The 24,130-nt window shown below is 40.5% G+C and overlaps 1 protein-coding gene and 1 non-coding gene across 3 annotated transcripts in view; one reads left to right on the forward strand and one right to left on the reverse strand.

Moving 5' to 3' along the window:
- DNAH6 (dynein axonemal heavy chain 6) overlaps positions 1-23,926 on the reverse strand; it is a 280,064-nt gene extending 256,138 nt beyond the window's left edge. Inside the window, exons 1-4 of one of the 2 annotated variants that reach the window (XM_061432712.1) lie at positions 23,322-23,906; positions 21,053-21,285; positions 10,836-11,012; positions 5,655-5,917 (exon numbers count right to left, since the gene is read on the reverse strand). In XM_061432712.1, coding sequence (XP_061288696.1) covers positions 5,655-5,917; positions 10,836-11,012; positions 21,053-21,277 — 665 coding nt within the window. In that variant the 5' untranslated portion in view covers positions 21,278-21,285; positions 23,322-23,906. Of the gene's footprint in view, positions 1-5,654; positions 5,918-10,835; positions 11,013-21,052; positions 21,286-23,321 lie in introns of both variants that reach the window. The other variant, XM_061432713.1, reaches the window with a different exon arrangement.
- On the forward strand, positions 19,368-19,474 carry LOC133257921 (U6 spliceosomal RNA). The gene has a single exon (XR_009739769.1). It is a non-coding gene; the product is annotated as a U6 spliceosomal RNA (small nuclear RNA).
- Positions 23,927-24,130: the final 204 nt, after the last annotated feature.

A 24,130-nucleotide genomic window follows, 5' to 3' on the forward strand; every position in this document is an offset into this window, starting at 1 on the left:
ATTACAATCACTCTTGTTCAAGGTCAAAGTCCTAACAAAATGGAATTACTTTGTCTTGATCTGTGTTCTCTATGCCTTTCACCCTCTCTAGTTTCTGATCTTTAACCTAGTTTCCTCTAACTTGCCCTGAACCTGAACAGAGTCACCATTATGCCCTCTTGCTGGACAAGATAATTTGCAGCATACTTGTATACAGTCCATGGAATTCTCCAGGCCAGAATACTGGAGTGGATAGCCTTTTCCTTCTCCAGGGGATCTTCCCAAGCCAGGGATCAAACCCAGGTCTCCTTCACTGAAGGCGGATTCTTTACCAGCTGAGCCAAGACAAAAGCCCAAGAATACTGGAGTAGGTAGCCTATCCTTTTCCAGAGGATCTTCCTGACCCAGGAATTGAACCAGGGTCTCCTGCATTGCAGGCGGATTCTTTACCAACTGAGCTACCAGGGAAGTCCCACCAGGGCAATATTCCAACATATTTACAAAAGCTTATTCTTGACAAAATTGTTATGCCTAACATATTCTACTAGATTGATTTTTTAGAATAAACTTGATAAATGTAACTATTTTTCTCATTTAAAGGGACTGTGGTAGAAATTAACATTGTAGAACCGCACATTTAATGTATTTTACTAAACTTAAAAAATTATGTGAAGATATTATATTTTATCACATTATTTTAAAAAGGAAGTTGGTATAACGTGTCCTTATCTCATTGATCCAGTATTTACTACTTTTAACTTCCAATTTAGCTGCTTCCTACTACATAGCATCCAAATAATCATCTTTACTCATAAGGTTTATAATATTTGGAGTTCAGGCTGGGAGGAAAATTTAACATCCAACCTAAAACATGATAAAATAACAAACTGTGATTAGAACAATATCTTCTTAAATGAGTCCAGAAAAGTATAAAGCATCAATTCAATTCTCTTAGTAAAAGTTCATTAGTCCAGAAAGGCAATTAATTTCCTGAATCACATTAAAAAAAAAACTGTTTCCATATTCATCTTCAATACTTCATCTTCTGCTAGTAAATAGATGAGAATCAATTTTCAGTTCAGTTCAGTTCAGTCACTCAGTCATGTCTGACTCTTTGTGACCCCGTGAATCGCAGCACGCCAGGCCTCCCTGTCCATCACCAACTCCCAGAGTTCACTCAGACTCACGTCCATCGAGTCAGTGATGCCATCCAGCCATCTCATCCTCTGTCGTCCCCTTCTCCTCCTGCCCCCAATCCCTCCCAGAATCAGAGTCTTTTCCAATGAGTCAACTCTTTGCATGAGGTGGCCAAAGTACTGGAGTTTCAGCTTTCGCATCATTCCTTCCAAAGAAATCCCAGGGCTGATCTCCTTCAGAATGGACTGGTTGGATCTCCTTGCAGTCCAAGGGACTCTCAAGAGTCTTCTCCAACACCACAGTTCAAAAGCATCAATTCTTCGGCACTCAGCTTTCTTCACAGTCCAAATCTCACATCCATACATGACCACTAGAAAAACCATAGCCTTGACTAGACGGACCTGTGTTGGCAAAGTAATGTCTCTGCTTTTGAATATGTTATCTAGGTTGGTCATAACTTTCCTTCCAAGTAGTAAGCGTCTTTTAATTTCATGGCTGAAGTCACCATCTGAAGTGATTTTGGAGCCCCCCAAAATAAAGTTTGACAGTGTTTCCACTGTTTCCCCATCTATTTCCCATGAAGTGATGGGACCAGATGCCATGATCTTCATTTTCTGAATGTTGAGTTTTAAGCCAACTTTTTCACTCTCCTCTTTCACTTTCATCAAGAGGCTCTTTAGTTCCTCTTCACTTTCTGCCTTAAGGGTGGTATCATCTGCATATCTGAGGTTATTGATATTTCTCCCAGCAATCTTGATTCCAGCTTGTGCTTCTTCCAGCCCAGCGTTTCTCATGATGTACTCTGCATAGAAGTTAAATAAGCAGGGTGACAATATACAGCCTTGATGTACTCCTTTTCCTATTTGGAACCAGTCTGTTGTTCCATGTCCAGTTCTAGCTGTTGCTTCCTGACATGCATATAGGTTTCTCAAGAGGCAGGTCAGGTGGTCTGGTATTCCCATCTCCTTCAGAATTTTCCACAGTTTATTGTGATCCACACAGTCAAAGGCTTTGGCATAGTCAATAAAGCAGAAATAAATGTTTTTCTAGAACTCTTTTGCTTTTTCGATGATCCAGCAGATGTTGGCAATTTGGTCTCAATTTTAAGTTTGGCAAAATCTGATCTGACTCCTCTCATAATGGGTAATTAATCACAAATGGCACTCCTTGATGTCTGGATTATTGGACATTTTTTTTAAAAAGAGGAAACTGTGTCTCTTCTGCGGAGCTGATCTCTGGCTGTGACCCTCCCGGTGGATGTCAACCATCCAGAAACACAAGAAGTCTTGGTTAGCAATGAAGTCTGAAATCTTGAAAAAGAAGAATGGACCTGGAGGAATCAACCTGCCTGACTTCAGGCTCTACTACAAAGCCACAGTCATCAAGACAGTATGGTACTGGCACAAAGACAGAAATATAGATCAATGGAACAAAATAGAAAGTCCAGAGATAAATCCATGCACCTACAGACACCTTATCTTTGACAAAGGAGGCAAGAATATACAATGGAGAAAAGACAATCTCTTTAACAAGTGGTGCTGGGAAAACTGGTCAACCACTTGTAAAAGAATGAAACTAGAACACTTTCTAACATCATACACAAACTAAACTCAAAATGGATTAAAGATCTAAACGTAAGACCAGAAACTACTAAACTTCTAGAGGAAAACATAGGTAAAACACTCTCCGACATAAACCACAGCAGGATCCTCTGTGACCCACCATCCAGAATATTGGAAATAAAAGCAAAAATAAACAAATGGGACCTAATTAAACTTAAAAGCTTCTGCACAACAAAGGAAACTATAAGCAAGATGAAAAAACAGCCTTCAGAATGGGAGAAAATAATAGCAAATAAAGCAACTGACAAAGAATTAATCTCAAAAATACACAAGCAACTCCTGCAGCTCAATTCCAGAAAAATAAATGAACCAATCAAAAAGTGGGCCAAAGAACTAAACAGACATTTCTACAAAGAAGACATACAAATGGCTAACAAACATATGAAAAGATGCTCAACATCACTCATTATCAGAGAAATGCAAATCAAAACCACAATGAGGTACCATTTCACACCAGTCAGAATGGCTGCTATCCAAAAGTCTACAGGCTAGTCAGAATGGCTGCTATCCAAAAGTCTACATGCTGGAGAGGGTGTGGAGAAAAGGGAACCCTCTTACACTGTTGGTGGGAATGCAAACTAGTACAGCCACTATGGAGAAGAGTGTGGCAATTCCTTAAAAAACTGGAAATAGAACTGCCATACAACCTAGCAATCCCACTGCTGGGCATACACATCGAGGAAACCAGAATTGAAAGAGACACGTGTACCCCAATGTTCATCTCAGCACTGTTTATAATAGCCAGGACATGGAAGCAATCTAGATGTCCATCAGCAGATGAATGGATAAGAAAACTGTGGTACATATATACAATGGAGTATTACTCAGCCATTAAAAAGAATACATTTGAATCAGTTCTAATGAGATGGATGAAACTGGAGCCTATTATACAGAGTGAAGTAAGTCAGAAAGAAAAACATCAATACAGTATACTAACGCATATATATGGAATTTAGAAAGATGGTAATGATAACCCTGTATGCGAGATAGCAAAAGAGACACAGATGTATAGAACAGCCTTTTGGACTCTGTGGGAGAGGGAGAGGGTGGGATGATTTGGGGGGAATGTCATGGAAACATGTTAATATCATATAAGAAATGAATCACCAGTCCAGGTTTGATACAGGATCCTTAGGGCTGGTGCACTGGGATGACCTGGAGGGATGGTAAGGGGAGGGAGGTGGGAGGGGGGTTCAGGATGGGGAACACATGTACACTCATGGTGGATTCAAGTCAATGTATGGCAAACCAATACAATATTGTAAAGTAAAATAAATAAATAAACAGAAAAAAAAGAGGAAACTGTGAAAACATTTCACATATTACTCAAGAAGTATTTGTAAAAATTAACAAATAAACAGTTTTTTTTCTGAGTCACTCTTTAAGATTCATAACCTCTTCTCCAAAAACTTACAAAAAACTAGAAAAAAAAAATAAGGTACTGGCTGAATAACAATACTATTAAGGGGATTTTTTTAAACATGAAATGGCTTTATATTCCGTTGTATGTTAATTCTGCCATCTTAAAAAAACAAATATACCTCTTATTTTAAGAAAAGCATATGTATACATGTAGCTGATTCATGCTGCTGTATAGCAGAAACTAAACCAACATTGGTGGGGAAATTAAGATCCCACACGTCATGGGGTGTGGCCAAAAAAAAAAAAACCCAAGACAAACAAAAAACCTCTAAAAAGCAAAAAAAGAAACTACAGTGCTGAGTAAGGAAGACGAGAACTCCTAGAAGAAACTTATATCTTCCTGTTCAGCAGAGACTGGGGTAGGCAGCTCAAAGAATTTGGTGGCAAAGCTCAACTACAATGACCTTCAAGGAAAGACCATCTCAACAACTTTGAAGTGAAGTGAAGTTGCTCAGTCGTGTCCAACTCTTTGCAACCCCATGGACTGTAGCCTACCAGGCTCCTCCATCCCTGGAATTCTCCAGGCAGGAATACTGGAGTGGGTTGCCATTTCTTTCTCCAGGAGGTCTTCCCAACCCAGGGATCGAACCTGGGTCTCCCGTATTGCAGGCAGACGCTTTACCATCTTAGCCACCAGGGAAGTCCAACAACTGTATTCATTCCAACTAAACAACCATGGGCTTCCCAGGTGGCGCTAGTGGTCAAGAACTTGCCTTCCCATGCAGGAGACATGAGATGTGGGTTCGATCCGTAGGTGGGAAGATCCCCTGGAGGAGGGCATGGCAACCCACGCCAGTATTCCTGCCTGGAGAATCCCATGGACAGAGGAGCCTGGAGGGCTACAGTGTATAGGGCCGCAAAGAGTCAGACATGACTGAAGTGACTTAGCACACACACATGCAAACAACCATAGAGGAAGGCTGGCATCATCTTTAAGCCCTATTTACCTGTTGTGCTCAACTTTAAATCAGTTCGGAGACTCACATTTGGGTGACTCTTCAAATTATTTCAACAACAAATGTATGTTTAGTAACAATAGAGAGTATATGTGAGTGTGTGTGTACTATTAATCTATATAAATACCTGAAATTATCGTTCATTTTACTTTAAAAAACTTTATTTCTACTCTATTAAGGAAAGCTGAAATGACAAGTAAAAAAAATCACGTATCATCCATTTTTAATGTATGCCCTCTTCTTTTCTCAGTAATCACAAAATATCAAAATTGTTTGTAATACTGATTAAAGAAAATGGTATCACATTAATATAACATATAAGAAGCACAGCAGTATATCACTCCATAAAAAGTCTATAAGTAAAGATAAATGGGCAAAATAAGTAAAACTGTTGATTAAGATTCATTTGTCATTGGATGATAACCAAAATTATAACTTATCCTGTAAATCATTAATACTCAATTGATTATGGATAACACTTGCAAGCTTATTTGTAATTTTTACTGCTAAATAAATTGCTTCATAAAAGAGAACTCACTTCAGATTATATGTATCGTATTCAATGGAAGATCTTGGCACCGCGGAGATCATATAAAGAAATCCGATGTGTTCGTTTTCACGGATTATTTTAACGATCTGCAAGGGATCTCGAATGTTGGCTTTAATGACTTCTTCTCGGTCATGGAAATAGTACTTAGGGTAAGTTAGGGAACTAGTCTCGTAGAGGCCTCTTCTTCCAGTGCCGCCGGTACGTGACAGTTTAGCAGGAGAGGGAGACAAGTCAGCAGAGGGCCACTGGGTCTAAACAAAGCCAATTTTTCAAAAAGTGAGTTTTTTTATACATAGTATCAAGTGTATATATGTCAATCCCAATCTCCCAATTTATCCCACTTCCCTCTTCATCTCTTGGTGTCCATACATTTGTTCTCTTATATCTGTGTTTCTATTTCTGCTTTGCAACCATATTCCAATAAAAATTAACAAGAAATACGGGTTTCCCTGGTGGCTCAGGCGTAAAGAATCTGCCTGCCAACGCAGGAGACATGGGTGGGGTTCGGTCCCTGGTCCAGGAAGATTCCACACTGTAGCGGAGCAACAGACCTTGATAGACACAACTATTGGGCCTGCGCTCTAGAGCCCAGGAACCGCAACTTCTGAGCCCGTGTGCCCCAGCCACTGAAGCCAGCACACCCTAGCGCCTGTGCTCCACAACGAGAAGCCACCGCAAGAAAAGTGATCGCACTGCAGCAAAGAGTAGCTCCTGCTCGCCACAACTAAAGAAAAGCCTGAGTGGCAACGAAGACCCAGCCAATAAGTAAATAAACAAAATTATTTAAAAAATAAAACCCAAGTAAAAAACATGAGCTTTGCCGGGCGGGGGGTGGGGGGGAGGGGGGCGTGGAACTACATATATAAGTGACAACTATTAACCTCCAGGACGAATTACCACACTGCCTACGTCTAGGGCTTAAAGGCAAGCATTTTTTAACTGAAAAAATTCTAATTATCATTTGGCAGTGATATATCCCTGTCGGTACCCCTACCCAGATATCTGTCCTCCTCTCACAAACCGCCCCAGCCTCGACTCCCATTGCCTTCTCCACTTCCTTTTTCAGTGTTTCTCGCATCAAAATGCTCCCAGCTTCCTGGTATTCATGGGAGCCCAGCACTCCCCTTGCTCAGCTGCTCTGCATCTCCCCTGACCATGGCCTTTCCCTTCAACATCCTCTTCCTTCTGACGACCATGATGTTTTCCTGTGAGTGACATCTTGGACCACTGTCATCGTAACTCATGATCAACTATTTTTTAGTGACTGTGAAGGGCTGGTGCATTGAGTATTGGGAATCAATATGTCATAGCCTTAGAGAAGGAGATATATAACTACCTTACAGTTGCTTTTCTGGAGTCAGTGCTTCTCACAGGTCAGTGTGCATGAGAATTTCCCCGGGGCTTCCTGTTCAAATGGAGATTTGCCAGCCAGTGTGTGTGCGTGTGTGTGTGGGGGCGGGGGGATGCGGGGAGTGGGGCGCGGGGGCGCAGAGCCTGAGATTCTGCATTTCTCACTTGCTCCCAAGAAATGCCATGCTGCTGGTCCTTGACCACAAGTGGAGCTCCAAGGCCCAGCCCCACCACGTTCACATAACTTGAGTGCGTGCATAGGCGCTCAATTATGTCCGACTCTTTGCGACACCATGGACGGTAGCCCACAAGGCTCATACTGTTGAGCTTTGCTCCAATTCCTGGGTCCCACTGTCTGCCCTCAGTTCCACCCCTGCTCCTTTGCTCCTGCCCCTTTGGGACAGCGTCACAAATCCTCTCTTCCTGAGGAGGAGGTTGATGACTGTGTTTGAGGGAATGTGACATCAACTCCAACAGTCGACCCTGTGTCTCTCTGACAGGACTGACTGGCTTTAAGATAAAAAAACTCACCACTGCAGACCCGCTTTGATGAACAATTGAGGTTCGTATATAAATGACATCTTTATTGTCTATTAGCATAGTTAGTAGAAGGTGCCATTTCCACAGGAGAGTTATTACCATAAGCCCCCTGGAACAACCTCCCCAAAAGATGTGTATTCATAGAGGTCATTATTCTCCATCTCTGATTAAATACCCTACCGAGTAGGAGTTTCAGAAGAGAATCCTGGGAAGTTCAGAGCTAAAGGACATACATCTTTGAACTCAAAATATAAAACGTGCTTCTTTCACTTACTGACCAAGCATAGTAGCAAAGATACTGTTTTCTTATGTAAGAGAAGAGGCCAAACCAGATGCCAGAACCAGAGAAAATACACATTGCTTTGTCTCAACCTTTCAACATGAGCTGTGATTAACTTTTTTTATGAGACAAGAGTGCTAATACTTTAACAGGAAATGTTTTTATTTTCTTTATTATATCCCTTAGAAAAGTATACTGCATTCTAAGTGAAAGATTTCTTCAATAATAGGCCTAGATAGTTACATTTTATTTCTAATTATGTAACTCGGTATGAAGATGTCATTTACTGTAAACAGTCACACAAGTTTGGATTTTGCAGGGGTTGGGGGGAGGGAAATGTAGAAGAGCTATCATACTCCTCTATGATGGATGCCCAGTCCAACTGATAATGTGCTCATGTGCTCATTCGTGGCTGACTCTTTGTGACCCCATGGACTGTAGCCCACCAGGTTCCTCTGGCCATCAAATTTTCCAGGCAAGCATATTGGAGTGGGTTGCCATTTCCTTCTCCAACTGATAATCAATTTTCCTTAATTACCAGAAGCAAACCCTGTAACTTTCCTCCCTCCCTCCCTCCTTCCTCATTTATTCCCTCCCTCCCTTCCTGCCTTCTTTCCTTCCTTCATCTCCCAGGAAATCCTCATTGTTACATATCCACTCTAAACTCATTCTGAGAAATCAATACCCAGAAAAATAAATATTTTTCAAAATAAATATCCTTCTTTTAAATGAAACATCCCTTTTTCCACATTTCCCTTCAAACTCTCTTTACTGAATTCTTCACTTAGTTATAGTTACAACCAAACATAACTCGTAACATATTCCTTTTCAGTTGCTTCCTTCATTCCAGATGTGCACAAAATCTCTCTTTAATTTTTCTAATTAAAAAATTTGTTTTTGGAGTTGATTTGGGGGGCTTCCATGGTGGCTCAGGGGTAAAGAATCTGCCTGCCAATGCAGAAGATGCAGGTTCAATCCCTGGGCTGGGAAGATCCCCTGAAGAAGGAAATGGCAACTCATTCCAGTATTCTTGTCTGGGAAATCCCATGGACAGGGGAGCCTGGCCAGCTACAGTCCATGGGGTTGCAGAGTCGGACACAACTTAAGTGGCTAAGCATGCACACACAGTTGATTTACAATGTTTTATTAACTTCTACTGGACAGCAAAGTGATTCAGTTATACATATGTGTGTGCATGCTAGATCTCTTCAGCTGTATCCAACTCTTTGTCACCCTATGGAATGTAGCCCGCCAGACTCCTCTGTCCATGGGTTTCTCCAGGCAAGAATACTGGAGTGGGTTGCCATGACCTTCTCCAGGGGATCTTCCCCACCCAGGGATTGAACCTGAGTCTCTTACATCTCGTGCACTGGCAGGCAGGTTCTTTATCACTAGTGCCATCAGGGAAGTCCTCAGTCAAACATATATATTTTCTTTTTCATATTCTTTCCCATTATGGTTTATCACAGGATATCAAATATAGTTCCCTGTGCTATAGAGTAGGACCTTGTTTTTTATACTTCCTATATATAAGTGTGCATAATCTCTCTCTTTTTAAAATTCAACTTACTTTATATCAAATGAATTAATTAACAATCTTTCTCAGCCCCACTTAAAATATCTCATTTTCTCTAATTCACAGAAACCAAAGTTATACAATTTCATGTAGAGATTTCACTTGCCAATGCAGGAGATGCAAGAGATCGGGGTTTGATCCCTGAATCAGGAAGATCCCCTGGAGGAGGGCATGGCAACCCACTCCAGTATTCTTGCCTGGAGAATTCCATGGGCAGAAGAGCCTGGCGGGCTACAGTCCATGGGGTCACAAAGAGTCAGAAACGACTGAGCGACTGACCACACACACACACACACACACAAGTTCATGCAATTTATTATATGATATTCTCTCAGGATGATCTCAACCAAACCCATGGGTGAGCCTTCTTCCAGCTGGCTTTCAAGTCCACAGTTGTCCCATCTTATCTGCCTTGCTAACTGTCCACTCATTCCTCTGAGTTTAGTGCAATTCCTTAGGATAGTTTTTCTTCCACCAATGGTCACTCTGGTCACCAGATATAAGCATCCGTTCTGTTCAGTTTTCCATTATTTTGTTCTTTAAATGATCAGTGAGAGCTCTTATCACACATCTACTAGGCTTAAGTGTTTACTTGTCTATTTCCCACCTCCAGATTCTATAATTCTCAAGGACACAGCTTGTCCTCAACTCTTCATTCCTAGCGATCCAGCCTAAAGCCTGAAAGAGACAGCTGGCACTGAAAGATCCTCTAAATAAAAAGCTCAGAGAATTCTTGGCTCTATTGGTATTTTTACTGAAGGTGTGTCCTCCATATTTTCTCCCATTTCTGTTTTTTGTTGTTCTTGTTAAATATCTACAGGTATTCATGTAAAGCCAGGCTCTAGTGATTTTGCCCCAGATCTACTATTCACTTATTCCTTCCCCAGTCTGTAACTCTCATCAATTATAAAAGTTGTCTCTCTAGCTGGTTCAGTTTCTATTTTATTGCCCTTCACCAAGGTCTTCAAAGATTTAGGGGAATAATGATGAAAATTTCATAAAAGTTATAATAACATTCAAAACACTATTATGTCTTATTTTAACATGTTTTCTAGAGAACATCAGAAGACAGTGAACAGATGCTAAAAGTTTTCCTTTATGATTTTATCCTATTCTTGCCTGGGAAATCCCATGGAGAGGGGAGCCTGGCTGGCTACAGTCCTTGAGGTCACAAAGAGTCAGACATGACTTAAGTGGCTGAACACACATGTACAGTTGACTTACAATGTTGTATTAACCTCTACTTGACAAATTTCCCTTAAGAAGAACTGGGAGATATGTTGCCCAAATCCATTATATAACTTAATAGAAAAAGATTTTGCCACTATCATTATGAGTTAAAAGGTTAACTCATGCTAACTCAGGTTACCAATGCTGTAGGAACTAAAATTGAAAGAATCAATGAAGCACTTTAATACTATACCTGTTTTTTCTTTTTCACAGCCTCTCCATGCTCAAGAAACTGAACAAGAGATTTGGTAGAAGTTTTTTCTTCAGGACTTCTTGGAGGTTTTAGGACACCAGAAGCGATTAACCGGTTTCGGTTCTGTTCATATATGTAATCAGGCATCTTATGATCTTGGTGGACTTTTAGTACTGGCTTTGGGAAATAAAGAGACATGTTAATCCCTTAAAAATTAATGTGAACTGGTCTTATTCTTAACTACCTTTGGGTTCTGGTTCTGTTGGAAATTGATCACCTTCCAGGAATACTTCCTATCTAGGCCACAATCATTATAGCAGCTGCCACCAGTTTGTCCATGGCCTGCTGCATGAGTAAGACTTTTCTGCCTAGTTTCCATTAATTCTGCCTTTTAAACACCAATGAATACTTCTAAGGGTGATGTTATGACAGAAAGAGTGCATAAGCATGAAATGACATACTCACTAATTGTTCAGTACAAACCCCCTACCATTCACTGCAACAGCTACCGTGGGAAGGATCATACATTCCTCCCACCTTACCCAAAAGTCACTGTTCACTTTCTATAGCCATAACTGGTTGAAGACCATCAGAAAACCAAACAACCTGATTTTTAAATGGGCAGAGAATCTGAATAGACTTATTTCCAAAGAGGAAGTACAGATGACCCACAGGTTCATGAATAGATGCTCAGTATCATTAATTGTTAGGAAAGTGCAAATCAAAACCATAGAGAGGTATCACCTCACACCTGTCAGAATGACTGTTGTCAAAGAGACAACAAATAACAAGTGTTGCTGAGATGTAGAGAAAAGGGAAAACTGCTGGTGGGAATGTAAACTGGTGCAGCCTCTATGGAAAACAGTATGGAGATTTTCCAAAAAATTTAAAAAAGAACTACCATATGACCCAGCAATTCCACTCCTGGGTATTTATCTGAAGAAAATTAAAATAGTAATTCAAAAAGATATATGCACCCTATGTTCAACTGAGGCTTTATACAATAGCCAAGATATGGAAGCAACCTAAGAACCCATCAATACACACACACACACACACACACACACCCCGTGAAGTATTACTCAGCCATTGAAAAGAATAGAATTTTGCCATTTGCAGCAACATGGATGAACTTGGAAGGTATTATGCTAAGTGAGTTAAGTCAGACAGAAAGACAAATACTGCATGGTATCACTTACATGTGGAATCCAAAAATACAACAAACTAGTGAATATAACAAAAAAGAAGCAGACTCATAGATATAGAGAACTAGTAGTTATCAATGGGGCTGAAGGGGCAACACAGAGGTTGGGGAGTGGGAGGTATAAACTATTGGGTATAAGATAGGCTATAAGAATATATTTTACAAAATGGGAAATAGAGCCAATATTTTTTAATAACTGTAAATGGAGTTTACACAACCTTTAAAAATTGTGTATAAAATACAAAAAAATTCCAGTTATAAGATAAATAAGTACTATGGATGTAATGTGCAAGATGATAGAGGCAATACATATGAAAGTTGTTAAAAGAGTCCTAATGGTTCTCATTATAAGAATTTTTTTTCCTTAAATTTTGTATCTATATGAATTGATAGCTGTTCACTAAACTTATCATGGTAAACATCTCATGATGTATGTAAGCCAAATCAGCATGTTGTTGATGTCTAACTTACACAGTACTTTATGTTTATTATATCTCAATAAAACTGGAAGAAAAAAAGAGAGACAACCAGATTCTATATGCCAGTTTAATCAAAGAACACTGCACTTGGTATGGAAGTATTCAGCCCCAGAAAATCAAACTCAAGACTTTAGATCTAAATACCAACATATAGGAAATATAAGAACCAGAGAAATAGGTTAGCTACCATGGTGGGGATGCAATCAACAAAACTAGACTGTGGGACTATATAGACAAATAACAGATTTTATCAATTAAAATTTTTTTCCCAGGAAAAAGTAAAAGAGTTGATGGATAACTTATAAATCAAGAGACTTAAGAGAAATATCAACCAGTTAGAAGAAAAATATCAACCAGTTAGTGCATAGATCTTATTTTGATCTAAATTTTAACAAGGACTTTGCAAACAAAATTATTATAAGACAATCAGGGAAATGTGAATTTTTTTAACAGTTTAAATTATTCTAATGGCTTTCCTGAGATATAATGCGGCTAAGTCGCTTCAGTCATGTCTGACTCTGTGCGACCCCATAGACGGCAGCCCACCAGGCTCCCCCGTCCCTGGGATTCTCCAGGCAAGAACACTGGAGTGGGTTGCCATTTCCTTCTCCAGTGCATGAAAGTGAAAAGTGAAAGTGAAGTCGCTCAGTCGTGTTCAACTCTTCACGACCCCATGGACTGCAGCCCACCAGGCTCCCCCGTCCCTGGGATTTTCCAGCCAAGAATACTGGAGTGGGGTGCCATTGCCTTCTCCTGAGATATAATAGACATACATTAAGCTGTACTTTGGAGAAGGAAATGGCAACCCACTCCAGTATTCATGCCTGGAAAGTTCCATGGACAGAGGAGCCTGGCAGGTTACAGCCCATGGGGTTGCAAAAAGTTGGACACAACTAAGCAAGCAACACACAAACACACACACAAACTGTACATATTTAAAGTGTCCAAACTGACATGTTGACATAATTTAGAAGTCATATTATATATATGTTCTAGTTTTTTTATTATATATATGCTTATATTATATATATGTTCTAGTCATATATATATATATGTTCTAGTCTATTCATAAGATTGTTTTTGGCCAACCCAATTATATATATGAAACAGAACTCAAACATGAGCCTTCTCAGTTTCCTTTACAATACTCCTCCCTAGGCAAATACTGATCTGCTTTGCATCATTATACATTAATTTGCATTTTCCAGACTTTTATGTAAATGCAATAAAATAGTATGTATCTTTTGCCCAACCATCTTTCAGCATAATTAATTATGCTGAGATTCCCCTATGTTGTTTCATCCATAATTCATTTATTTTTTAGGCTGAGTAGGGAACATCACAATTTATTCATTCATCTCTTGATGGACATTGTGGTTGTTTCCACTTTGGGGCTTCTAAAAATAAAATGTTGGAGGGGGATCAGGATGGTGGAGTAGAAGGGCATGGAGCTCACCTCCCTAAAAACACATCAAAAATCCAGCTACAGGTGGAATGAGTCTCACAGAACACCAGTTGGAAACTTGCAGAAGATCCACACAACCAAAGCTGCGAAAAAGATCTCCAGGTAAAGGGGTAGAAAGAGGAGGGGGTGGGAATGGCATGCTGAACAGAACTGGCACCCCTGGGAGGGATTCATAAAGGAGAGAAGTTCCTCAAGGTCAGACTCTCACCCTGGGAAACCCCCTGGCCTGTCGGGAGGTCCACTAGGACAGATAGAGGGCCTGGAGAAGGCTAATTCGATTTGGGAGGAGTGTGGGTGTGCTGACTTACTGTCAGGGCAGACAGAGACCACTGCTAGTCACTGCTGCATACCACACTTCCCAATTCCAAGTACACACCATACCAGGCTTACCAAGGCAAAGTGCCAAGTCTTGGACAGACACACCCTGGGAGAGGGCTCCATCTACCTGCAGAGAGATAGCCTGGAAGGCCTAGAATGTGATCTTGACCAAACCTTGGATCCCTTTGCATGCACACACAGGGCGGGGGCAGGTCTGGTCCTTGCGGACTCTGTCAGCGTGCATACTAAGTGGTGCCATAGAAATGCACAGCAACTAGGCTCTGAGTCCCTGGTAGACATGCCAGAGGCTGGAATATACAGGTTTTGCTTATTTCTGGCAGCAGAACTCTGGCCCTGCCCACTCTACACTGCAGTTTGGAGCTGGATCTGGGGAGGACTGTTCTGGGACATGTCAGCAAAGAGGCAGCCCAGGTCCCAGGTGGCAGCAAAACCACTTAGATTTCTGCAGCCACCAGCACCCTGGCCCCAGCTCCAGCCCACCTCATACTAACAGTAGATGTGGGACAAACACACAAAGAGGCATGATCATGGGCTGCTTCTGGGTGGAACCATGGCTGCCTGCACGTGCCATCCACAGGTTCACTGTGACAATATGGGCCTCACTTACTTTAACAGTCACCTCTTGTGGGGCAGGGCATCCACTTGTTGATGAAAAATTAATCAGTTGGTTAATGAAGAAATGGAAAGTTTTATTCAAGACATATTTGAGGATTATAGCACAGAGAACCTCAGAAAGCTCTGAGAATTCTTCTACTTGTTAGAAGTCAAGGCACAGTTACAGAAGTGTTTTTGAGACAGAGATGTACATTAGATGTACATCAAATGACATATTATTGGCAGTTTACATGATCCAGATCCAAGTATTGTCACAGTGGGTCATGTGACCATGTATTAGATCAAGAAGGAATGTTATCATTTAAGGAGCTGTCTTGTTGATTCTGGGAGATGTTGGTTTTTATGGTTGAACAGGTATTCCTACCTCTGAGAGAGGTCTAGTTGATGCACATTGCAGATATACAAAGCACGGTGCAAGGAGAGAGAAGGACAAAGGGCAGAGAATTTTTTATGTTTCAATTCTTCTTATTTTGCCATAAAATACAAATTTTATTTCATATATTCAAGGGCAATGGATCCTGATTAAATCCAACCTTCAGGGTTTCTACTCCAATAACTAGAGAACAGACCCCCTCGCCAACAGGGCAGTGACAGCCATGGAGAAAAGAAGAGACCTCACCCAACATCCAGCACTAGCTCTGGAGACCACAGTGTCTACTATCACAGCTACTATCAAGGGATAACAGCAAACACACTCAGGATAGATGTGGCTGGCATTCAGACCAAGCCAGCCACTACACAAAAATACAGTCTACCTAGGGACACTCCTTCAAACACCAACTAGATAACTGCTTCTCCTAAATTCACAGAGACAGAAAAAGTTTAAGTGAAATGAAAAAGCAGAGGACCCATTCTCAGTTAAAAGAACAAGAGAAATTTCATGAAAGAACAAATAACGAAATAGACTTCACCACACTATTAGACCCCAAGTTCAAAAAGAAGATAATAAAAATGCTGAAGGAATTGAGAAAGACGATTGATGGAAATGCAGATCATTGTAACAAGGAACTAGAAAGTATAAAGAAGAACCAATCAAAATTAGACAGCTCAATTGGTGAGATAAAAACCATCTAGAAGCAATAAATAGCAGACTAAATAACAAAGAAGAGTGAATAAGTTATCTGGAAGACAGAATAATGGGAATCACCCAATCAGAATGGCAGTCAGAAAGAAAAATGAAGGAAAAAAAAGCAGCACATAAGATATATGGAGTAATATAAAGCATGCCAACCTATGCATAATGTATTCTATCAATTTGTCTATCTTGACACCAATGCTATAATGTCTTAATTATTGTAGTTTTATAGTAAGTATTTAAATCAAGAGTGTTAGATTAAAAATTTTTTCTTTTTCAATGTTGCTTTGTTTGTTCTAAGTCCTTTGCATTTCTCTATGAATGTTAGAATGTTAGAATGTAGAATTGAATCAGCTTGTCAATTTCTACCAAAAAAGAAATATGTGGACTGTGATTGGAATTGTGCTGGATTTACAGGTCAATTGGGGAGAATTGACATCTTAAAATTTTTTATTTTAAACCACATAGCATCATTCTTCATTTATCTAGATCTTTAATCTCTCTGTTATATTTTGTAGTAGTCATGTACAGATGTGAGCGCTGGACCATAAAGAAGGCTGAGAACTGAAGAATTGATGCTTTTGAATTGTGATGCTGGAGAAGACTCTTGAGAGTCCCTTGGACACCAAGGACATCAATCCTACAGGAAATCAACCCCAAAACTGGACAAGGATAATACCAAGAAAAGAAAACTGCAAGCCAATACTCTTGACAAACATAGATGCAGAAATAAATAAAATATTAGCAAACAGAATTCAGCAAGACCTTAAAAGGAACATACACTATGATCAAGTGGAATTTGTTCCAGGGAAGAAATGAATTTTGGGGTTCCAAAATTTGGGACTGGCATCTCTGAAGGCTTGTCCATTCAGTCTGGCAGGTGATAAAGTCTGGGACTCATTCAGATGACATCTCCTCTAGGATTCATTCAGGTGACATCACCCAATCTAAAGGCACCTGCGGTTTGTCTTGACTAGTTTCCTGATATTATTTTCTTAACAGTAACTATCATCAGATGACATTGCTCAGTTTATTTACTTAGGATCATTAGAATGCCAACTGGAATCTTGTCTGCCTTGCTTATTGCTGTTTCCCCAGAGCATGACTCAGAGACTAGACGATAGCAGGTATCGAATAAATATTCAACATATATGAATTTATCACACTGATAACAAATGGAGCTTACTTTAATCATCAAAGGTTCATTATACACTTTTGCCAAGTGAAGTAAATCCATCAGAGAGAAATAAGTGTAAAAGTACATAGGAAAGTCTTATTAAAAGTCATACAAAGTTCATGGGGAAAAAATAGTAGGGAGGCCCAGATACTCCCCACTACACATAGTGTGGGCACAGTGCTCTCTGGAGAAGAGAGCAGCTACAGGCAGTACCCTACCCACCTTGCAAATGGAATTTCAAGGACAAGAGCATCTGTTACTTTGTATTTTTTGTTAATCTGAACTGCAATCGGTTGTATAGCTTTCTTTGTATTTAAGCTGTTAATTTTCTTATTAAATATTTGAATTAATTCCTTCAGTTCAATTCAGTCTCTCAGTCGTGTCTGACTCATTGCTACCCCCATGGACTGCAGCACGCCAGGCTTCCCTGTCCATCACCAACTCCCAGAGCTTGCTCAAATTCATGTCCATAGAGTCAGTGATGTCATGCAACCATCTCATCCTCTGTGGTCCCCTTCTCCTCCTGCCTTCAATCTTTCCCAGCATCAGGGTCTTTTCAAATGAGTCAGTTCTTCACATCAGGTGGCCAAAGTATTGGAGTTTCAGCTTCAGCATCAGTCCTTCCAATGAATATTCAGGACTGACTTCCTTTAGGATTGACTTCAGGATTGATTAGTTTGATCTCCTTGCTGTTTAAGGGACTCTCAAGAGTTTTCTGCAACACCACAGTTCAAAAGCATCAATTCTTCAGGTCCTCAGCTTTCTTTATAGTCCAACTCTCACATCTATACATCGGATCAGATCAGATCAGATCAGATCAGTCACTCAGTCGTGTCCAACTCTTTGCGACCCCATGAATCGCAGCATGCCAGGCCTCCCTGTCCATCACCAACTCCCGGAGTTCACTCAGACTCACGTCCATCGAGTCAGTGATGCCATCCAGCCATCTCATCCTCTGTCATCCCCTTCTCCTATTGCCCCCAATCCCTCCCAGAATCAGAGTCTTTTCCAATGAGTCAACTCTTCGCATGAGGTGGCCAAAGTACTGGAGTTTCAGCTTTAGCGTCATTTCTTCCAAAGAAATCCCAGGGCTGATCTCCTTCAGAATGGACTGGTTGGATCTCCTTGCAGTCCAAGGGACTCTCAAGAGTCTTCTCCAATACCACAGTTCAAAAGCATCAATTCTTCGGTGCTCAGCCTGCTTCACAGTCCAACTCTCACATCCATACATGACCACAGGAAAAACCATAGCCTTGACTAGACGAACCTTTGATGGCAAAGTAATGTCTCTGCTTTTGAATATGCTATCTAGGTTGGTCATAACTTTCCTTCCAAGGAGTAAGCGTCTTTTAATTTCATGGCTGCAGTCACCATCTGAAGTGGTTTTTTTCCTAGATTATAGTCCAACTCTCACATCTATACATGACTACTGGAAAAATTATAGCTTTGACTAGACAGATCTTTGTCAGCAAAGTAATGTCTCTGCTTTTTAATATGCTGTCTAGGTTGGTCATAGGTTTTCTTCCAAAGAGCAAGCGTCTTTTAATTTCATGGCTGCAGTCACCATCTGAAGTGGTTTTTTTCCCTAGGTTAATCTTTTTTCATATAGAGTAACATTTAAATAAAAATAATGAAATCAGCACTATGGATCTCCAAGAATGTCTACCTCCTGTATGAATTTGTACTTAAATTTGAGAAGCAATGCAATAAGGGTTAATGTCCATTACATATATATGTATATATACAGTTAAACATATACATACATATGCATATTTTTTAAAACCTCAAAAGCTGATAGGAAAAAAGCAATCAACTTAATTTTAAAGTGAAAAATGGTTATGAACAGAATCCATGAAATAAGTAAGATGCATGCCACTGAATGAATGAAAATACACTCAATGTCCACCACATATATACTGCCTCCCACTCTTCTTTTACACTTTTCCTTCTTTCAATTCTCCAATCTCTGACTCTCTTTTCTATGATAACTGTCATTAAAACAATCGGATATTTATCCTTTCTCCATGCTCAAACAATTTTACATAAATTTTGCATAATGTTTTACATAAAATATATATTTTTACATAATTTGTTAACTTCACTAATGAGATGCAAACCACAACAACAATGTGTTGTCATTTTCACCTATCAGTCTAGCAAAAATAAAGAGAAGTGATAGTGCTCGCTTCGGCAGCACATATACTAAAATTGGAACGATACAGAGAAGATTAGCATGGCCCCTGTGCAAGGATAACACGCAAATTCGTGAAGCATTCCATATTTTTAAGACAGCCTTCAGAATGGGAGAAAATAATAGCAAATGAAGCAACTGACAAACAACTAATCTCAAAAATATACAAGCAACTCCTACAGCTCAACTCCAGAAAAATAAATGACCCAATCAAAAAATGGGCCAAAGAACTAAATAGACATTTCTCCAAAGAAGACACACAGATGGCTAACAAACACATGAAAAGATGCTCAACATCACTCATTATCAGAGAAATGCAAATCAAAACCACTATGAGGTACCATTTCACACCAGTCAGAATGGCTGTGATCCAAAAGTCTACAAATAATAAATGCTGGAGAGGGTGTGGAGAAAAGGGAACCCTCTTACACTGTTGGTGGGAATGCAAACTAGTACAGCCACTATGGAGAACACTGTGGAGATTCCTTAAAAAACTGGAAATAGAACTGCCTTACGATCCAGCAATCCCACTGCTAGGCATACACATTGAGGAAACCAGAAGGGAAAGAGATACGTGTACCCCAATGTTCATCGCAGCACTGTTTATAATAGCCAGGACATGGAAGCAACCTAGATGCCCATCAGCAGATGAATGGATAAGAAGGCTGTGGTACATATACACAATGGAGTATTACTCAGCCATTAAAAAGAATACATTTGAATCAGTTCTAATGAGGTGGATGAAACTGGAGCCTATTATACAGAGTGAAGTAAGCCAGAAGGAAAAACACCAATACAGTATACTAACGCATATATATGGAATTTAGAAAGATGGTAACAATAACCCTGTGAACGAGACAGCAAAAGAGACAGTGATGTATAGAACAGTCTTATGGACTCTGTGGGAGAGGGAGAGGGTGGGAAGATTTGGGAGAATGGCATTGAAACATGTAAAATATCATGTATGAAATGAGATGCCAGTCCAGGTTCGATGCATGATACTGGACGCTTGGGGCTAGTGCACTGGGACGACCCAGAGGGATGGTATGGGGAGGGAGGAGGGAGGAGGGTTCAGGATGGGGAACACATGTATACCTGTGGTGGATTCATTTTGATATTTGGCAAAACTAATACAATTATGTAAAGTTTAAAAATTAAATAAAATTAAAAATAAAACAAAAAAAAAACAAAAACAACAAAAAAAAAAGAGAAGTGATAGCCTCAGTTTTGACAAAGATGTGGATTCTTAAAATTATTTTTCAGACATGCACAAAATTTTTCAGGACACTAGGCATTTGTTTGAAAATAATAAAATTATACAATTATACATATTACTCTTACTGAAGTTTCTAGTATGAAATGGTACCCAAATACCTAAAATAGCCTTACAACCTACATGATTAAGTATCCGTATTGCACATAATGCTAGAGAGGATTTATGTGCTTGAGAACTTTTTAATCACAGCATCCCACCACCTCAAACAGTACTTTTAGAACTCAACATTTTTTAAAATAAATAATTATGTTTACATGCTCTTAAACAAGTCTTAACTTTCAAGTTTTCATTCCTTCTGTGTTAATTAAGAGTCTAGAAATTATTACCATCCCCCAAAGCAACTCTGCAACTTCCTCTGTAGCCAAAAGTGGCTAAAATGCTGGTTTTCAACCTTACCAAAGGCTCCAGTTTTTTTGGCTGCTGTCGTTTTCTTGTCCTCTCCTGAGCTTTTGTAGTGTGTTCAAATGTCAGGACTTGTGTATCACCTTGATTTTCTGTGGGTGTTACAAAACTCAGTCTTCCCTTTGCTCTTATACTATTTAGTCTTGCAAGCATGGGGTTTTCTGACAGCTCTCCAATACTTTTCAGGTCCAACTCATTCTCTGAGAGACGAGAAGCCATCTTCCTCCCTGGAAAGGTCAGGGTCAAGAAAAGAAAAATGAAAAAAGTAAAGCGAAAGAATTGGGGAAGTAGGGTTAAGCAGGGGTGTTTTAAGAACCAAGCAGAGCTGCATTTGCTTATCCCCAAAGAAAACCTATCAAAGTTACCCCATTCTTCCCAAACTAAGTACTTGAATTAGAGTAATGAAAACTATGCCTGGCCTTCTAGAAGACCCACAACTTGGGTGGGACCCAGGAACTTGCATTTCTAATAACTTCTTAGGTGATGCTGTTGCTGCCTCTGATTTGGGGACCACATACCAGCATGCATGCTAAGTTGCTTCAGTCATGTCCAACTCTTTGCAACCCTATGGACTGTAGCCCTCCAGGCTCCTCTGTCTATGGGATTCTCCAGGCAAGAATACTGGAGTGGGTTCCCATGTCCTCCTCCAGAGGATCTTCCCGACCCAAGGATCAAACCCATATCTTTTATATCTCTCCTGCATTAGCTGGCAGGTTCTTTACCACTAGTGCCAGCTGGGAAGCCCACTAGTCCAGATTTGGAAGGATGAATGGGAATGAAATCATATTGAGATCCTTTCTCACATATGAGTGTGCAAAATATTTCTGAGGGTGGCAGTGGTGTTCAAAAGAAAGGTAATTCTAACACAGGCAATCTGAGATATCTAGCCTAGATACTTATAGATAAACCAAATAAAGGGGAAAAAAGTTGATGGCTAACTCATAAAATAGTGCTTTGGAGCATTTTATGAGGATAAGAATCATTTGAAAAGCTTGTGAAAAAGCAGATTCTAATTCATAAACTTTGAGTAGCAAGGCCCCAGAATACTAGAACTATTAGCCTTTTGTAATGGTCTTGTACTTTCACCAGCACTCACACTCCAGTCCCATCACATGGATGGAAATACTTTTCTTAAAAACAGTATTATCACACACAAGGTCTTAAACCAGGTGTCAGCAGATCCAGGTTTTAGTCTAGATCAGCACTGGCCAATCAAAATATAATGCAAATCTCCTATGTAACTAAAAAATTTTAAGTAACCACATTTAAAAACAAAAAGGAACATATAAAGAATTTTTTAACTTTTTATTTTGTATTAGGGTATAGCCAATTAACAATGTTGTGATAGTTTCAGGGCTCAGCCATACATATACATGTATTCATTCTTACCCAAACTCCTCTCCCATCCAGGCTGCCACGTAACATTGAGCAGAGTTCCCTGTGTTATACAGTAGGTCCTTGGTTGTTATCCATGTTAAATATAGCAGTGTGTATATGTCTTCATCCCAGCTTCTCCCTCACTACCCCTTTCCCCCATGCTTCCCCCTAGCAAACATAGGGTTCCTTCTCTAAGTCAGCGAGTCTAAAAATAAATTAATTTTAATAATGTTTTTTATTTAACATAACTAAAATATTATCATTTCAACATATAATCAGTATAAAATTTGTTAATGTGATAGTTTTTTGTTACTACATTGTGGAATTATTTCACCTTCAGGACACATTTTCAATCAGAAGAGCCCCCCTCCCCGTGTAGCTAGTGGCTACCATATTGAAACAGGTCCAGATCTGACCACCCAGTGAGAGATTTTGGACAAGTCTCTTGGTATCTCTATTCCTCAGTTTCCAGCCCTGTAAACTGGTAGGTAGGTAGTATGCTATGCTATGCTATGCTAAGTCGCTTCAGTCGTGTCCGACTCTGTGCGACCCCATCGACGGCAGCCCACCAGGCTCCGCCGTCCCTGGGATTCTCCAGGCAAGAATACTGGAGTGGGTTGCCATTTCCTTCTCCAATGCATGAAAGAGAAAAGTGAAAGTGAAGTCGCTCAGTGTGTCCGACTCTTAGGGAGCCCGTGGACTGCAGCCTACCAGGCTCCTCCGTCCATTGGATTTTCCAGGCAAGAGTACTGGAGTGGGGTAGGTATCATTAAAATGCGACTTCCTCTGCCTCTCTGAGCCTTTCCTTCTATACTCCAAAGATCATGCTCAGTCTTTTGCCTAGAAGTCGTAGTTCAGCCCCACAGCTCGATTCCTCAGGACTCACCAAGTCAGACTAGAGAAGCAGCCGCCTCAAAGGGTCTATTGAGACAGAGCAAAGACAGATCCTGGAGTAGAAAGTTGTCTCTTAAGCCTAGACTGTTTCCCGTTGCCTAGCAGCCACCGGACCTCCACTGATGCTTACTGCGCCTGTGCGCGATCTGTCGCCATTGGCAACCCCTCAGCCAACTGCTGCTCAGATTCGGAGTCCAGGACTGTGCTGGGCAGTCGAGCCAATTACTGTCTCGGAATGTTTTCTTCGTCGCTGTTTGGTGGAGAGCCAGCACTAGACCTGCCGGCTCCTGAGGGCTTGGCTGGAAGGAGGTGCAGCCAAAGGAGGTGTTACGTCTATTTGTTCCTTCGCATGTCAGCGGCTCACGCTCACTACCCCTCCCTCCTCCAGTAGTGTGTTCTGTTCCTCTTCAAGAGGCTTGGGACTGCCTGACATTCGCTTTAATCCAGCTTTGTCTGGTTAGAAGAATCAAGTGCTTTTGTAGACAGTTTAGGCCCCGATCTCCGAGAGAGCGACCGTCCTGCATCTCTGCCCCTCCCATTGACCTCCTCCCAAGAGTGTCCTAAAACACTAAGAATGCGGGCTCTTCCCTTCAAACTCCACCCTGTCCTTTTTACTTATGTTCTTGTCTACCTGAAAGGTAATTTAGTGTCCTTAGTGTCAGGCATAGCAAGCCTATATTACTTGGTCTCTGTGCATATTCACCAAAACAGACCCTGGATCTTGTATGGTATTTGCGTGCGTGCTAAGTCATTTCAGTCGTGCCTGACTCTTTGAGACTCCATGAATTGTAGCCCTCCAGG

This window comes from Bos javanicus, chromosome 11, assembly GCF_032452875.1.
Source record: "Bos javanicus breed banteng chromosome 11, ARS-OSU_banteng_1.0, whole genome shotgun sequence".
Taxonomy (NCBI): domain Eukaryota; kingdom Metazoa; phylum Chordata; class Mammalia; order Artiodactyla; family Bovidae; genus Bos; species Bos javanicus.